Source organism: Podarcis erhardii, assembly GCF_964252035.2.
Source record: "Podarcis erhardii genome assembly, chromosome: 17".
Lineage (NCBI taxonomy): Eukaryota > Metazoa > Chordata > Lepidosauria > Squamata > Lacertidae > Podarcis > Podarcis erhardii.
Window position 1 is genome coordinate 4108182 of NC_138515.1, and position 18289 is coordinate 4126470.

The following is an 18289-nucleotide window of genomic DNA, read 5'->3' on the forward strand; positions in this document are numbered from 1 at the left end:
TACACAGAACTGAGAGCTGTGCAGAATTCTCTGACAATTATAAAACTTCCTGAGCTTAATGGTAGGATATAAGTTAAAAGGATATAAACAACATTTACTTGTATGGATTTTTCAGATAGAGGGGCATTAAACAAAATGGTGATTTCCCATCATTCTACCTTCCTTTTGCTCTCTGTGTATAGACCAGGCCTTTGTCTTTTTAAAAAAATATAGAAGTCAACCGTTTAAAGGTCCTAGGTTTCTCTAGTCTATACATGTAGTAGAATTAAGATAGCCTAGAATGGGAGGAGTCCTGAGCTTGTTCCACCATGTGTATCCAGAGGCACCCTTTATCATCCATTGAGTTTGCCTTTTCGTAGAATTATAGAATTGTAGAGTTGGAAGGGATCCCAAGGGATGCCTTGGAGGAGGAATGTTTTCCTAAGAATGGTAGTGAAAGGTGTAAGAGATGCGTGGGGGCCCTTCCATACATTCTCTTAAGCTGTTGGATTCTGCAGTAATGTAAGTAATGTTACAACAGTGTTTTGTGTGGCTCACTAATGGTATAGGTTCACAGTCTTTGCTGTGGGTAACATGTCTCAGGATGATGTATCATTTCCCCAGGAGAATACGTTGCCGTAGAATGCAGGCAGGGCAGCTGAGACCAGGAGAGCTGAAGCACAGGCAATCAATTAGTTTTTCTATGAACGGTCCATTTAATTATCTTTTTGTTAGGTGCAACAACAGCCAGCAAATGTGGCCCACCCCAGCGCTTTACCACTAATCCAGAGTCAGCCTTCAACCCTACCCACCCACAGCTTGGCCCCCCCTGTGGTTCCTCAAGCCCAGGCGTCTCCTGTTGCACTTCAGCAGTTCACACCGAGGCTGGTAAGGGCTTCCAGGGATAGTCCGACTGACCTGATGGTCCTTTCAAACCATCATTAAAATAGCATCTCACAAGGGCATCTTGGACTCTGAGCCATACGCCTACAAGGGACTTCACACCATGACGAGAGCAGGCAGTCACATAAAGTGGGAGATAATGTAGCAGGCGTTCTTGTTGTTGAAAAAGAAATCTGTCCGGATGATGTGTGTCGCTATGGAGAAGTTGCATGGGGCAAATGCGCAGCCTCTGGGTTGTGTTGGGGGGAACACCCCCCAAATGACATCAAATGTTGAACAGGTGATGGAGTTTGCTTCACAAGTCGAAGTTAAACTGCACATTGCAATATGTCCGTATGTAACACAAGCCTGATGGTCATTTCTTCACTGCAAAGGATTCTCAAGAGGGGGCAATTTGCAATGAAGAAATGACAGGGGAGAAAGAGTGTCACTTTTCTTCTGAAACTTTTACTTCAATCTGCTCCCCCCCCCCCCGGGGATTTCACAGACATTTTTCTGAAATAAACTTGGTCTGAAAAACTGGCAGAAGAAAAGTGCTTGGCGAGGGAAGGGTTAAACATCCCCCACCCTGCTGCTTCTGTTCATAAACTGTCTTGTCTTATGAACACTGTGCAGTGGAAGAGGAGACACTGATCTAATGTTTCACCTGCTTACATTTTAACAGGGGGTTTGGTCTTAAGTGCATCACAAAATGATACCTAGTAGGTGCCATGGCACTCCGGCACCCATACCCCAATCAGTGGTCACAATAACAAGAACATAGGAACATATGGAAGCTGCCTTATGCAGAGTCAGATCATTGTTCCCTCCATCTCAGTAGTGTACACGGCGGCTCTCCAGAGTTTCAGGTGGGTGTCTCTCTTAACTCTACCTGGAGATGACAGAGATTGAACTGAGGACCTTCTTCTGTATGCAGAGGAGATGCTCTGCCCCTGGGTTGTGGCCCTGTTCTGTCAGCATCAGGAGCAGTGGTGGTGGTGCAAACATTTTCATGTACAGAGTATTGCTCTTTTATCTCAAAAGTATACATTACATGCAAATGTGTGCAATGGTATGCTGAACTAACTGCTTTAGGAGGGATAAGTGGCAGAAGAAAGACATTGCTCAATCCTTTCTCTACCCATTGCTTTCATACATTTGTAGGTAAAGGTAGCTTAGCTCTGAACACTTGGAAACTGATATCTCTGCAACAAGTTGTGTGCAGCAAGTGGAGAAACGCACGTTGCATAAAAATTAATGGTGCAGAAAGGCTCTTGCACCAGGCTGGGGAATCTGCTTGATAGGTGGGGCCGTGGTGGTGTGGACCTCACAAGGTGCCATACTTTATTTACAAAAGCACTGCTTTGGGAGAGGATGGAAGAACTCCACATTCCAGCAACAAGAAGTGACTCTTGCCTCTGAGAAGTTCTCACACTTGAGATACATTAGTCACAATTAACCCCAAAATGGTCGCTTTTGTAAATAAATTATACCATTTCCTTTACCATCTTGTGGAAAAACCACTTTGTAATTTTTGGGTGTGTCTGGAATTGATGCTGTCCTCCTTTTCTTAAGGCAGCTGCCTGAGCAGGCGTGCTTTACTCTGAATATCTGATCCCGTGTCAGAGTTGTAGGAGTTTTTATATGATGCAGTGGAGGCTGAAGCTTGAATGATAAATTATGAGCTCTGTTTTAAGCAGAACTGAATGCACGCTAGGAAATGCTTGTAGAATGAAGCAGTGGCAGTCGGCTCCCTGTAGAATGTATTCATAGAATGGACCAACCTTCATGAAAAATACTGGTAGTTCTTCCTCAGGTACCCTAAACATAAGAATTCAATCCATCATCCCACTCCTTCATTCTAGTTGGAACATAGCTAAGTTAAATACTGGCTGTCCAGCTACTGAAATACTTTTGAAATTGCAAAGAAGTGTTAGTGGTTCTTTGCTACCCTTCATATAGCTTACAGATAAGGTGGTTATTTTGGAGCACTGAAAGTGTGTTGCCAAGGTGATGGAATTTTACAAGCGGCTGTTTATTAACTTATACAAAATCCCTTGAATGTTGATGTTCCTTCTACAAGTTCTTTTTGTTATAGTCTTCTCAGAGTGATTCTTCTGTTGGTGGTGATGGTGAGGTTCCTTATAGTAAGATTTGGAGAAGGGACGATCAGTTTAACCACTTTTTAAAATATCTTCTTCTCACCAGGCTCCAGATGCACAGATATCCTACAGTGCAGAAGGGCAGACATTGGATGGATCCATCATGGGAGTCCCCCAGCAGATCTTGACAGCCACTTCCCCTCAGACTATCCCTGCACCACAGATGGTGAACCAACACCTGCCAGCTAACATACCATTGACCTCTGCTGCTAGAATCGGCAGTCAGGCTCCAGCTGCTGCAGGATCAATGGAACTGGAGCATGCTTCTGCCGGCTTTGCACCTGCTGGTCATTCACCTGTGCTACAGGGGCAGCCTTCAGTTCAGTTTGTCAACAATATGCCAAGTTTAGCACAGGCTCTTCCTAACCCTTCAGCTCTGCCGTCAGTTCCACAGGGAGTTACATCCATTCAACAACCCCAGCAAGTTCCCCAGCAGGTGTCAGTTCAACAGATGCCCCAGCAAGTACCCCAGCAGGTGGCACCCATGCAGCAGCCCCAGCAAATTGTTCAGCAGGTGGCACCTACACAGCAGGCTCCTCAACACATGGTGTCAACGCAGCAGGTTCCCCAGCAGGTGGCACCCATGCAGCAGCCCCAGCAAGTTCCCCAGCAGGTGGGATCCATGCAGCAGACCCAGCAAGTTCCCCAGCAGGTGGCATCCATGCAGCAGACCCAGCAAGTTCCCCAACAGTTGGCACCCATGCAGCAGACCCAGCAAGTTCCCCAGCAGGTGGGATCCATGCAGCAGACCCAGCAAGTTCCCCAGCAGGTGGCATCCATGCAGCAGACCCAGCAAGTTCCCCAACAGTTGGCACCCATGCAGCAGACCCAGCAAGTTCCCCAACAGGTGGCATCCATGCAGCAGCCCCAGCAAGTTCCCCAGCAGGTGGCATCCATGCAGCAGACCCAGCAAGTTCCCCAACAGTTGGCACCCATGCAGCAGACCCAGCAAGTTCCCCAGCAGGTGGCACCCATGCAGCAGACCCAGCAGGTTCCCCAACAGGTGGCATCCATGCAGCAGACCCAGCAAGTTCCCCAACAGTTGGCACCCATGCAGCAGACCCAGCAAGTTCCCCAACAGTTGGCACCCATGCAGCAGACCCAGCAAGTTCCCCAACAGGTGGCATCCATGCAGCAGACCCAGCAAGTTCCCCAGCAGGTGGCACCCATGCAGCAGACCCAGCAAGTTCCCCAGCAGGTGGCACCCATGCAGCAGACCCAGCAAGTTCCCCAACAGGTGGCATCCATGCAGCAGACCCAGCAAGTTCCCCAGCAGGTGGCACCCATGCAGCAGACCCAGCAAGTTCCCCAACAGGTGGCATCCATGCAGCAGACCCAGCAAGTTCCCCAGCAGGTGGCACCCATGCAGCAGACCCAACAGGTGGCACCCATGCAGCAGCCCCAGCAAGTTCCCCAGCAGGTGACAATGCAGCAAGTTCCCCAGCAGGCGATGTCCATGCAGCAGACCCAGCAAGTTCCCCAGCAGGCGATGTCCATGCAGCAGACCCAGCATGTTCCTCAGCAAGCAACATCCATGCAGTCCCAGCACGTTCCTCAGCAGTTGTTGGCTATGCAACAGCCCCAGCAAGTTCCCCAGCAGGTGGCACCCATGCAGCAGCCCCAGCAAGTTCCATCCATGCAGCAGCCCCAGCAAATGGCCTCTATTCAACAGCTTCAACAGGCAGCAGTAATGCAGCAGTCTCAGCCTATTCCCCCACAAGTGGGCTCCATTCAGCAACCTCCACAAATTCCCCAGCAGGTTGGTTCCATTCAGCAGGCCCAGCAGGTTGTGCCAGTACATCAGGTCTCTGCCATGCCACAGCCGATTCAACTTCCACAGTGCCCACAGTATCCCACGCTGCCCCTCGATGCTTCGGCGCAGCCTTCCCTGGTGCAGCAAGAGCAGCAAGCTATTCAGATGCACCAATCCACAGATCAACATCCTTGTGTAGGGCAACAGATGTTATACCACCTGCCTTTACAGCAGCAGAAACAAGAGCAGTTTCTTTTCCAGGGCAGCTCTACGGAGCAGTTGGCAGCTGTCACTCAACAAGTTGTAGAAAAGCCGCAGCAGGCCGAGCTCTCGGGTTCAACTCCAGAGCAGGTGGCTTATCCCATCCAGTACCACCTGCAAGCCCCAGAACAGCTAATATATCAAACGCAGCCCCCCCACCAGCTCCCAGCTTCAGAGCAGCTGACACCTCAAGTGCAGCCCACCAACCAGCTCCAGGCACCAGAGCAAGCACCATGTCAGATGCGTGTCGCTTACACAATGCAAGGCTCCGATCAGCCTCCGTGCACAGAGCAACTGGTCTATGCAGTCCCTGGAGTGTATCCAGGACAGCCCTTGGACCAACCAACATATCCAATGCCATCTTTTTACCAAGGACAGGCAGCTTTCGTAACCCAACCAGCGCCATATCTAATTCCGCCTCCAGAGATCCAGCAGGCTCACTTAGCAGTACAGGTTGCAGATCAACGGAGTTTTGCCATGCGCTCTCCTGAGAAATCGTTATATACGGTGCAGGATAGTGGCGCTGGCTGCATGGAGCAGCAGGTTTGCCTAGGGCAACCGGTGGAGGCCCATGCTTATCCCTCCGAGCAGCTCCAGCCTGAGCCATCAACATATCTGATCCAGCAGGATTCCGGCATAGGGCACCAGCAGCTGCAGCCTCCTCAGGCGGGACACAAGTTTGCAGAAGGCCAACAGCCAGGATCGCAGGCCCCTTTTGTCCCATCTCAGCCATCTTTTATCCCACAAATGCAGCCACAGGCTCCCTATCAAGAGTTCAACCAGCATGCTATTCCTCAGCCCCTCAACGCCACAGTCCCACAGCCTGCCCCAAACGCACCACAGACTGTGTCTTCCATGCCAGAACAGTCAGAGCCAGCTCATGCAAGGCAACAGCCGCCAGAACTGCCCGGGCACCTGCATGGTCCTAGCCTCCTCCAGCAACCTCCAGCATTTCAGCCAGCTGATAATAACCAACCATTTACAGCTTCCTCAGTACAGTCAGCATATGTGCAGCAGCAGCAGCAGCAGCTGTCAATGTGCCAGGGGTCCATGTTGCCTGCAGAGCCAGTGGTCCAGAAGCAGTTCCCTTCAACGAGTTCTGGAGCAGCAGCAGCAGCCCTGAACCAGCAAGCATCACTTAGCGCAGGGACACAGCCACCCCAAGAACACGTTCAAGGACAAGACATTTCACAGGTATATCATTCGTTTTTTTAAAAAAATCTTGTTTCCTAGGATTCCCGCCCCCTTCGACAGAAAAGAGAGTCACAATAAAGTGGCTAAGTATTTTGACTTTTTAATGGTGATTGCATACTTTAGGGCCAAACTGGACGAGATGTTCCATGCTTCTGTATCTGGCTGTCAGGTCATGCACCTCCACACTGGCCTGGCTTGCTTGAGTGTGTTTGCGGGGCTGCAAAGCACCTTTGAGCTGTGGTACGATCATGGATTGGCTGGATGCAGAGCTGTGGTACGATCATGGATTGGCTGGATGCAGAGGAATGGTGGGAGGCACCAGCCGAGGAACCCCCCCCCCCAAGGGAAGAGGGCTCAGAGCCAGGGCCTTGGTGGTGGGTGGCCAGAGAGAGAAGAGGGTGAAGCAGAAGAGGTGACAGGGTTTAGTGAGAAGGGAGATACTGTGGCAGAGAGCAGTCCAGAGGCTGGGGAGGAATGGGGCCAGAAGGCAGAGGGGCTGGCTGCGGAAGAAGCCAGAGAGTCTCCCTCTCCTGATGCAACCAGCTCCTTTCCTGGTCTCCTAGAACACACAGAGAAATCAAGAGGGCAGGGCAGAGCCGGGTTGTGCGCAGATGCCGCCTGAGACTGAGTGGGAAAAACCCTGGAGAGGAGGAGTCCCAGTGGACCCTGGGAAGGCAGGCATCTTCAGCCCTCACAACTGCTTCATTGGGGCAAGACCTTGAAAGAGTTGCTGAGACTGACAGGCCAGACTTGTGGTTTGTTTCCATTGATTTATTGTTTTGTTGCTGCCCTATGCCTGAATCCAGCCCTGACAGATGTGCCCCTTGCTTCCTGAATGAAGAGTGGAGAGGCGTGGGTTGAAACCCAGAGTGTAGCCTCCTGTGTACCAAGGCAAGAGTTGCATCTGTTGCTCTGCCCGCTTTTGCCCATCCCGCTTCTGGCACACAGGCCCTGGAAGGCAGCCCAGGAGGAAATGCAGCTCTCCGGCAGAAAAAGCTTTCTCTCCCCTACACAGTCCCCACAGCTTGGGTTTGTTTAGCATGGGATGGTGGTGACATTTCCTTCTGCGCAAACAAGACTCAACCAGAAACTCTTGTTCTTTTGAGAGGGTGCAGAGTTAACCAAAAGTGTTTCCTGTTTTGTGTTTAATTTCTTGCTAATCAGATTTGTGTGCTTCTAATCTGCTTCACAAGTGGTATTTTTGACAACTGGCAGGCATAGCTTTCCATGAGTGCTATGTGCAAGACTGGATTTAAACAATGGAAAAATTGTTCTAATCCAGTAGCCCTGTCAGGAAAAAGAGGTCAACCCTAGTCCCTCCTTTCTTTGTCTATGGTCACACCTCTGCCAACCTAATGGTTGCCTTGTAGCTCTGTCAGCAGAGCATGAGACTCTTAATCTCGAGGTTATGCCCCACATTTGGCAAAAGATTCCTGCATTGCAGGGGGTTGGACTAGATGACCCTCGTGGTCCCAATTCTATGATTCTATGATTTTCTTCCTGCTTCATCTTAGCTGGCCCTGCTTTGTCCAGCCACACTATCTTTCAACCAGCAGTGTTCATCCAGCATTCTTCTCCACCCCTTTCCTGCCCATTTAATACAGCTTTGACTGCCTTGTTTCAATAGTCCTCTCCTTTTGTCGGTCACTTTCTTCCTTAATTCCCTGTCTCTTTTCCTCTGCTTCTACCATCTGCTGTTCTTTTAGGTTTCTGTGACTGCTTCCACACTGGACATGTACTGCTTCCTTACTCATGCAAGATGGCATGAACAAAACATTTTCCTTTCACTTTTTCCCTGTTCCACTTCCTTTTTTATGAGCTTAGAAAATGCAACTTTTTCTCAACTCTTTTCGTAGCTGCATACAGTACATTCCCTGGGCATTGGTGGGCTACTGTGCTGTTATTCTGGCCTATAGTGACCTGTATAGATTGTTCCACCCCTTTTCTAGATTGCTGTAGCTACTTTTTCTCTCTCTGGTTTGTTTCTCCTCTCTAGGAATTAGTTCTATCAGTTTGACCTTTCTCTTTCCAAAAAGTGTTGCACTCTTTCTCCCACTCCTTCTTACGTTGCAGCAATGGGGCGACATGATAAGGAGTACCGTGAAGGAGGAGGTAGTCTTCCCTTCCCCCTGGTCCTAATGGCCCCCCTCTCAGTAACTGGAGTTGGGAAAAGAGGACTCAGAACCTGGCTGCAGAACAAAGTGTTAGGGTCTGCCTTCAAGAAGTGTGGAGGCTGAATTGCTCTTCAACTTTCAGCTGAAAGCAGAACCAAAATGATGAGGGATTGCTAAATCATCCATACCTGGAAGCACCTTTTATCTCTGTTCATTGCAGACTCTTTCCCGTTCTTTTGGCTACCTGAGCCCCTTGTTCCTTAGCTTCATCATCTCCTGAGCCCTCTTCTTGCTCATCTTGCCTACCGTGACAAGATAGCACACAGTTTCAGTTCTAGACAACCTGATTTCTCATTTCTGAGGCGAAACTATCTGAGCATCCCCAGTTGCCTATTTTGTGTTCTCAGCACTTTCCTTGTTGCAGTTGTGTCTGTGGATAAAGGTTTCTCCATTCTCCTGCATATCTAATCATGCCACCAATGTCATTTGTAGCTATTTGTGACACCTTCAAACTGTGTACTGGATTATAGACTGTAATCTAGTGATCTAGCACAATGCTGTGTCTATTCCATAAAAAGGAAAAATGTTGTGGATAAACTAGGTTTAACCTCCTTAGAATGTTTTATCCTTTCTGCTGTGCATGCAAGAGGTGTTCATTCTAATGATCTTTAGAGATTGTATGTCTTTAACTGTAGAGTAACTTGCCTCAGCTTTCCACTTTAATAACTTTTATTTTCACTTTTTCTCCTGGGATTGCAAATAGCAAGCATACATTTCTGAGACTGTAAATATTTTCCTAACCATGGATGGGAAATATTTTCAAAGCAAATGCAAAGCTTGGAATAGAATCTCCAGAGCTAGATATTATTCAAGGTTATCTTTAGAACTGGTGCTGAATGCTACTAGAAGAAGAGGGGGGGGGGGGAACAGATCCGGGTCCTGAGGATGTCAGCCTGGAAAAGTATGATTGTGTTTCATTTCAAGCACACAAATTGTTTGCATTTTGTGTAATTACTTAATTTGCTTAGTATCGCTGCATCCAAGTGAGGATGGCAAATGCAGAACCAACATAATTAACTTTCTCCCTCCCTATTTCTAGGCTTCCATCTTGGTACCAGAACAACAGCCATCGGTTCAAAAGCAGGATTTTGTTCAAGGGTGAGTCTGCTCCAAGGTTATTTTTTTTGGCCTGGTGGAAGGCAGGAATGCTAAGTGCATGGAGATCAAAACTAGTGAACATCTCCATTTTCTATACAGAGAAGACAAGCTCAAGGCTTGCAGAGGGGTGGGAAGGGGGGAGTTCACTTCAACCAGAAGAAAGCTGGCAGAGTTGTGGTAGGAAGAAACATTATTGAAGCATATTGTACACAAAGATAGGAGCTCTCATCATTCTCTCCCTGCTAAGAACTTCAGTTAAATTTAGGGAAGTAAATACTTAGGATAACTGTTAGGAATTTTCTGATCAAAGCAGTAGTGTGCTAGAAAGTTAATTTATGGATTTCACTGGAAGACTTTAGGTTTGGGATTCCCAGAATTTGCCAGTCCTCAATGCCAGCGCCAAACCTTTTGCCAAATGAGATGTGAACTAAATGGCACCTTCCCTAGCCCCACCTCACAGACTAAGGTCACCAGTTGAAAAGCGGTTGCTACATCCATCTCTCCCTCCTCCCCAGTCATGTTACCACCCACTTGCTGCAGGGTCCAGCCTTGTGCCTTATTACCCTAAGGTAAGGACTAGTCCTGGTCCTCCCCATAACCCCCTTCTGTACATCTGCAAAGGTGCCATCTATCCATTAGCTTTCTCTGCATACCACCCCAAGCACCACTAAGACAAAGTAAAGAGAACAATAGTAAGAAAATGTTTGTGAAGTGCTTTTCCTGAGTGTTTGCAGTACTTTAGAAGACACTTCGTACACAACTACGAAGTTGTGTGGGAGCCAGTTCTCCATGGCTTCGCTACTTCCATTTTGTTGTAGTAACCTTGAGTTCAGTAATCTGGGCCTTTCTCACCTGATCATTGCCTAGAAGACAGCGGATGGAAGGGTGGGCATTGTTGGTCCCATCTATGTGGCACTGGGATGTTGAACATGACCACAGTGGCATAGAAAGAAGTCAGGGAAATCCCGCTGCCCCACAGATAGGGTAATGTATACAATAGGAGGACCATCAACAGCCCTGTAAGCTAAGCTAATATTCTCCCCATTACAGATGCGGTGTGTCTGTCTCTCTCTGTGTAGCTGAGACTGGGAGAAATGTGGTTTGTCCAAGGCACCCATGTGAATTGCACCCATGTGAATTTAAGTGTTTAACCATCAATGGTAATGTGACAAAATAAATGCATATACCATAGACAGCAATGTCTGCATACGGTACCTAGCCACCTTCAACTCACTTAAAAAGTAGTGTTTGCCAGCCCTACTTTGATCTATTTCCCTATTCAAATATTGAGTAGGTTTGCTGCTGTGAGGTAATGCAAGCCCTCATTTGGGCTAGTTGATAAAAGGAAAACAAAAATTTACTTAAATTAATGTTCAGAAGTTACAGAGAGTTTCCCCTCAGAAGTGTCTCGGTGTGCTCCTTCTAAGAGTGCTCACCTCTTTTCCTATCTTTTAAGACTGATCCCTGATGTAGCCATTCAGAAGGAAGGTGCCAATGGATGTGACCTTCCAAGTGGAAATGGCAAACAAGACAAAAGCAAGCAACGGAGAGCTTCATGTGCCCGAACAGAGAAGGGAACCAAATTTCAGCTCACTGTGCTGCAGGTATGTATGTTTTAACAATCTAGGCTAAACCATGCATAGCTCCAGAATAGAATTCAATTGAATAACATCTGTCTGGAAAATATATCTGAGGTTGTTTATCTGGGCTCTACTACCACCGTTGTACAAATTCCCATTTGCAAGCAATGCTTTAATGACTATAAATTCTGCAACTATGTGTGGAATTCAATTGGAGTATGTGTCCAGAGAATGAGATCCACTAATGCAATGAGACTTTTCCACCCTCTCCTTACCCTGAATGACCTCAAACCTTTTCTGGGTTTCCCCCCAGCCCCCCCCCGAGCAGATTTAAATGGTGCAGGAGGGTGCACAGGGGTAATAATAATAATAATAATAATAATAATAATAATAATAATAATAATTTTTTATTTATACCCCGCCCTCCCCAGCCAAGGCCAGGCTCAGAGCGGCTTACAAGCAATAATAAAAACAAGATGAATGATTACAACTTAAAAACAAAAATAAAATACAACATTAAAATAATGGAACATTAAAGTATTAAAATGTAGCCTCATCGCAGGAGGAGAAGGAAAAGAAAAAAAAAAGAGAGGGAGGGAGGGAATCAAATTGGCTCCAAGCCAAAGGCCTGGCGGAACAACTCTGTCTTACAGGCCCTGCGGAAAGAAATCAGATCCTGCAGGGCCCTGGTCTCATGAGGCAGAGCGTTCCACCAGGCCGGAGCCAGAGTTGAAAAGGCCCTGGCTCTGGTTGAAGCCAATCTAACTTCCTTAGGGCCAGAGACCACTAGGGTGTTGTTATTTATGGACCTTGAGGCTCTCCGTGGGGCATACCAGGAGAGGCGGTCCCGTAGGTACGAGGGTCCTAGGCCGTGAAGGGCTTTAAAGGTCAAAAGCAGCACCTTAAATCTGACCCTGTACTCCACCGGGAGCCAGTGCAGCTTGAAAAGCACTGGGTGAATATGCTCCCATGGCAGAGACCCCGTGAGGAGCCTCGCTGCAGCATTCTGTACCCGCTGGAGTTTCTGGGACAGCTTCAAGGGCAGCCCCGCGTAGAGCGAATTACAGTAGTCAAGCCTGGAGATGACCGTCGCATGGATCACTGTGGCCAAGTCGGGGCGGGAAAGGTAAGGGACCAACTGCTTGATGCGGCGAAGGTGGAAAAATGTCGTCTTAGCTGTTGTTGTAACCTGCGCCTCCATGGAAAAAGGGCATCAAGGATTACACCCAAACTCTTAACGGAAGGCAATGGGTAGGAGAGGATGGAAAGTTCCATTGTACGGGGACTCCTCATTCTGGACATGCAACAACTTAGTTGAATCCTGCCCTTGGACTCCAGATAATCATTTGTTTTTCTGGTTAATATATGTTAAGAAGAAGCTCTTTGGCTCAGTCAGTTCTTATATTCACAGATCATATTTCCGGGGGCACCTCAATATGGGGAAACAGAATAGCAAGTTGTTCTTTTAACACCATCTTTGAGCAGAAGAGCACTTTTATAACTTCTATAATCTCAGATTTGCCTAGAATCAGTCTTTGTGGATGGTAAATTGTGGGATGAATTTTGAGACTTGCAAAATGGACTGATTAAAACAATTGATTTATCCAATGTTGTACACAATTAATGTTTCTACTCTGGTTTGTGTGTCCGCTGTCAGAGATAGCAGATGACTTCACAGTTTTTTGTGTATCTTTTTAGCTTAAGTTTATTCTTGCAGCTTCACAAGATCAGAAAGGAATGGGTTCAGATCAGTTGCTTTTAAAACAACACAATGTGTGAACAGGATCTAGAATCCATTCCAAATGTTATTGAAGGCAAGTATTTGGAATCAGGTCATAACTGGAGGGAAAAATTTGAATATAGTCTTTGGGTGAAGAAGTATATTTTCAAGCCTCCAGAAAATGCTTATAAAGTCTTTTGATGGAATATTTGAAACTGAGGTCACTGAATCCCAAAGACCAAGTGCTGGCATTTTCAACAGATGCCAGATTCTACAGAAATGAATCGTTTCTCTATTCATTATCATACTATAGGACAACATATAATATGTACATAATTATCTATTTAAAACAACAACAAAGATAATGTGTAGTGTTAAACCTTTTTAGTTATTGGTGCTTTGCCACTTCAGCCTTTGGAAAAGTGCTGTCATTTTACAGGATTGGTGTCACACCAGTCAGGTAGAGGTCATCTTTGTTTGCTAAGAATTGGAGAAGAAGAGGCAGGTTCTGACTCTATCTAATTACTCAATTCCCCCCCCCCTTCAATCAGGTGTCAACATCGGGGGACAACACGGTGGAGTGCCAGCTTGAGACTCATAACAACAAGATGGTCACATTTAAATTTGATGTTGATGGAGATGCTCCGGAAGACATTGCTGACTACATGGCAAGTTTCATAGAGCCTGCTTTCCGCTAGAGATTTTTTGTTCAAATGCTTGGGTTGCTCGGGACAATGTGCAATAACCTTGTGTCTTGTTCATAGCATTTCTCAAGATATGGAAACCCCTGAGGTCTAACCTTAGTCTTCCACTTGACATGCCCTTGACTTGCACAGATTATTTTGAGAACTACCTTTGAGAGGCCTTGGGGCAAGATCCTAAAAATGGGGCTGCTAGAGGAATCAATGAAAACTGGGCTTGGAGGTTTGACTAAACTCAGCCTCCCAGGCACTGTCACCTTTGGAAACGTCGCATGTAAGGACTTCAGGACAAACGTTTTAAAAATCCTTAAACCATTTGAACTAACCTTCTAAGTTATTATTTCAGGTTTGCTGCAGACTCCTGCAGGACCATCTGTTGTTCCTTGGGTTAATAAGATTCAAAATGGTGTTTTAGCTCTAAACATTAGAAAATCGGGGGGGTGGGGAGTGCAGGTTGGATAAATTCATTTAATTCAATGGAAGAAGGTCTTGCCTCCTTATAGATACTCCCCCCTTTTCCTATTTCCTTCATTGCACAAGTTGTGTTTTTATATCTCGTTTATAATTTTATCCATTTCATTCACTTCTGAATTTTTTATTTTTCTTTGACTTTATCATCAAAAGCTCCTTGTATTAAACTTATATTATTTTGTTGTTAATGTTTGTTTTTCTCTCGTGTGTATTGTCTGCTTTTGTTGTTCAGTAAAATTTAATTTTAAAAAAAAAATAAGCGGCCAAAGACTTTGACAATAGTACACATTTCTTCTTTAGACATAAAATTTGCTGCCTGATCCTATACATCTTTTAACTTGGGTAGGGGGTTTGTATAGCCCCACTCAAGGTGTTGTGGATTACAAATCCCATCAAGCCTGATCCTTTATCACTGGCCATGCAAGATGGGCCTAATGGAGTTGTGGCTTCCATATCTCATCAGTTCGAAACAAAATAAAAAAATTCCTTCCAGTAGCACCTTAAAGACCAACTGAGTTAGTTCTAGGTATGAGCTTTCGTGTGCATGCACACTTCTTCAGATACCTTCTTCAGGTATCTGAAGAAGTGTGCATGCACACGAAAGCTCATACCTAGAACTAACTCAGTTGGTCTTTAAGGTGCTACTGGAAGGAATTTTTTTATTTTGTTTTGACCATGGCAGACCAACACGGCTACCTATCTGTAACTCATCAGTTCGAGGCAGCATGACCAGTGATCAAGAATACTGGGAGCTGTAAACCAACAGCATATGAAGGGTCACAGACTCCACATCCCTGATTTAATGGGACTCATTTCCAGGTACGTATGATAGGATTAAAACCTTAGATTAATACTACAGAAAATACTGAATGGAGGACATTGATCTCCGATGAGGATGTGGTGCAGGGGCTTGTAGTTTCAAGCTGGTTTGACACCTGATGCAGGAGCACACCTGGAACTATGTAGGTGTGGATTTGATCATTCCTTGGATGGAGACCCCATGTAAGAATGGGGTGTTTGTTGAAGACTTGGATCCCCCTGCTTACGTACAGTCGTGATTTCTAGTACTATGCAGGGGTGTGGAGTGAGAGTAGACTTTATCCTTTTTGCAGATGGCAGGCATCACTCAGGTAATGGATTCCACTGGATGCACTGAGGCTAAACCCCACCCAGGGAGCCATTGGGTGCTTCTAGGGGTGAGGCCAGGACCTGTGAGCAGATTTTGAGGGAAACTTTCTTCCTGTGGTTGGCTTCTGGATTATAATTAGGTCTGGGCCCTGATTTTGGCATTTTGCAAAATAATATGTTTAGAAAAAGGAATACTTAAGTATAGCGATACCATTTTAGAATGAGTATGTTTCTTCCTTATTACTGGGGAAACTTGAGATGGCTTCTTGCTACATAGACACTGGCACAATTTCAATTGTTTTGGCTATATATGAGTATTCCTTCAGCCAAACAATATTATTCATTTGGAAAGCTAAGATTTCTCTGATTGTATAAAATGTGATAGAAGATGCATTTACATCTTCTACCCTGTTTTTTCCTTCCCATGTTAGGTTGAAGATGACTTTGTGTTGGAAAATGAGAAAGAGAAATTTGTTGATGAATTGAAGGCTATTGTTTGCCAGGCCCAGGACATCATCCGCAGTCTTCCAGTTGAAGAGCGGACTACTGGCACAGAGTCTACACCTTCTGATCTTACCCAAGTAAGTTATGTTTGTTTAGTGATACCACTTTTCTGGGAAAGTGTGTGCTTGTATTGGGAAATTCCCTTTTTATATTTATCTATTCATTTTTAATTCAGACAGGATCTTCTGAACAAGTTCAGATAAACCCAGCATCTACTCAAACTGGCAGTAAGTAACTATTTTAAAACATTTAACATTGAAGGTCAAACAACAAAACAAAACAAAACCACCCTCCTTAAAGGTGAAAGTGATGAAAATAGTGGATATTTTGGCAGGAACTAAAGCAGATTTGTTCCTTGTCAGTTAGGCTGCCTTTCGTCTCTCAAATCTTCTTATGGTAGCTCACATCTTAGGTGGAGTCATCTTGGCACTTATAATTGATTCTCTGCAATGGTCCTGATAACTGTATGGGAAGATTCTAAAGATTTTGAGTGACATTATTCAAGGCTGAAATATGACATTTAGAAATCTTCTATCAATTAAGCAGTATATACATTTAAAATAAATAATAAACAAGTTCTTAATGAGTATAGCCAAATTGGTATCAATTCTGGGGGTGGTTTGATGTAGCTGAGCAAAGAAAAAGGTCTGGATTTTACCTTTAGGAAACTAGAATCCAAATTCCTTCATTGTGGTTGGTAGTAACTCTTCACATTATCCTAAAGCAGGTGAAGTTACAAGCCAGCTTTCATACTTATAGAAGGATAGCCAATTAGGTGCCCTCCAGATGTCATTGGAATACATGGCCAAATTGCCGGGGGCTGATGGGACTGGAGTAGGATAATAACTAGAGGGCGTCATTCTGTCTACCCCTAACTTACAGTTGGTGATGTGGTTTGAAGTGTCTGGAAATGTAGCCAGTTCAAAATTTCCTTTTTGAGGTTGACTACAAAAATACCCCTATGTTTATGTAGCAAATATCACGTGTGGTGTCATCAGATGTGAAATGTGGCGTGCACATTTAAATGGCTGAGTTTCCATTTAAGAAATACAGAAGCAATGGTTGAAAGAGGGAAAGATGCTCTCCCTTGTGTATGGGATTTTTCGTAGTGGAAAGTGAAATGCACACAGTCAACTGTGTTCCTTTATGTGATACGAATGCAGTTACTTACCATGATGGACTACTTTTCAAGCACATCAGAAGAGGCCAACATTTTGCTTGGCTACTCTTTGTTCCATTAACACTGAATGATCTCTTTTTCTCTGATTTTGGTATGACCTTTGTATCAACAGAACAATGCCAGTGGTATGTTTGTTTTTTACCCACAAGTTGAGCATCTGTCTGCTCTTGATTTGTTATTTCTTCCTGCTCCAGTGCACATATATTTTTGTGTCCCTGGAGGACTGGAACACTTTGGCCAGGATCCAACAAACCATAGTTCCGTGCAATTAAGGGGAACTTTGGGTGTGTTTCTGAAAGAGGAGTCTTCCTTACCGCATGTCAGAGCAATTCTGAAACTGAGGAGAACCTTTCAAAAGCAGACTGTGATATAGTATAGGGATCAGCTGTTCAAAGATATGTATATATATATATTTAAATCAAGCATGTTTAGACCCTGGGTAAGCCTGAAGTTATTGTGCTGAACACATTGCTAAATGTTTATTTGGACTACTAATAAGAGGTACATATTACAGTTACTTGTTTGTTAAATTTGTATCCCACCAAATGGTGTTCAAGGCAGCAAACAGTGCTCAAGCAATGAATGTAGATACTGTTCCTAATGGCAGAGTGTTACAGGTTTTTGTCTCATACCAGCAAATGTTCTTTAATACAGTATGATATAAGCAGAGTAAGCACTATGATAAAAATGAGATGTACAATGCCACCCAGGTCCAAATTGGAGAGTCCTCTCTTCTTGAGCCAGAAGGAAATACTGGATTAAAAGTAAATCTACTGAAACTGGATAATGGCCCTATTATTTTATGGATAATATTTGATTCATATGTTCTTGTTAAATGATTTAAGCTTCTTAACTTGCAGCCTAGAGTCACGGGCTAGTTTCTGGTAATTTGGTGGGACTGTTTGTGAGAAATAGTAGTGTAACAGAATATTCCTGTTGTCGTCTGAGCAATGTGACATGGAAAAACCTGCAACAAGTGCACCAATGCATGCCTGATCCTGACTTTATTTATTTATTGCATTTACCGTATTTTTCCAAGTATAAGACTAGGTTTCCCCCCCTAAAAACATGTCAAAAATTAGGGGGCATTTTATACACAGGGCCATCTCCCCACATTTTCTTAAGTCTGAGTCCCCCAGGATAGTCTTATGCATGGGGGTGTTTTATAGATGGAAAAATATGGTATATCCCATCTTTTCTCCAAGGAGCTCAACATGGCATACATAGCTCTCCCCCTCCTCATTTAACCCCCACAACAACCCTGTGAGGTAGGTTAGGCTGAGAGGCAGCGACTGGCCCAAGGTTACCCAGTGATCTTCATGGCCATGTGGGGATTTGAGGCCTGGTCTCTCAGACCCTAGTCTGACATTCTAATTTCCACACTGGCTTTAGTAAAGACAGGGATGGGAAAGGAGGTACATGCATGGCACAGTGCAGACTCTAAAGCAGAACTTTCCAAACTGTGTGTCATGACACGTTAGTGTGTCGGCTGCCATGTGTCG

General features: G+C 45.2%; 1 protein-coding gene across 43 annotated transcripts in view; it reads left to right on the forward strand.

The window, feature by feature from the left end:
- WNK3 (WNK lysine deficient protein kinase 3) overlaps positions 1-18289 on the forward strand; it is an 87356-nt gene that overhangs the window by 42321 nt on the left and 26746 nt on the right. For 6 of the 43 annotated variants that reach the window (XM_081845899.1, XM_081845872.1, XM_081845883.1 and 3 more), the window contains 11 exons: positions 715-867; positions 3070-3819; positions 3871-3909; positions 3949-4014; positions 4066-4443; positions 4510-6231; positions 9445-9503; positions 10960-11107; positions 13355-13471; positions 15535-15684; positions 15783-15834. In XM_081845899.1, coding sequence (XP_081702025.1) covers positions 715-867; positions 3070-3819; positions 3871-3909; positions 3949-4014; positions 4066-4443; positions 4510-6231; positions 9445-9503; positions 10960-11107; positions 13355-13471; positions 15535-15684; positions 15783-15834 — 3634 coding nt within the window. The other 37 variants (XM_081845882.1, XM_081845863.1, XM_081845885.1 and 34 more) reach the window with 37 other exon arrangements.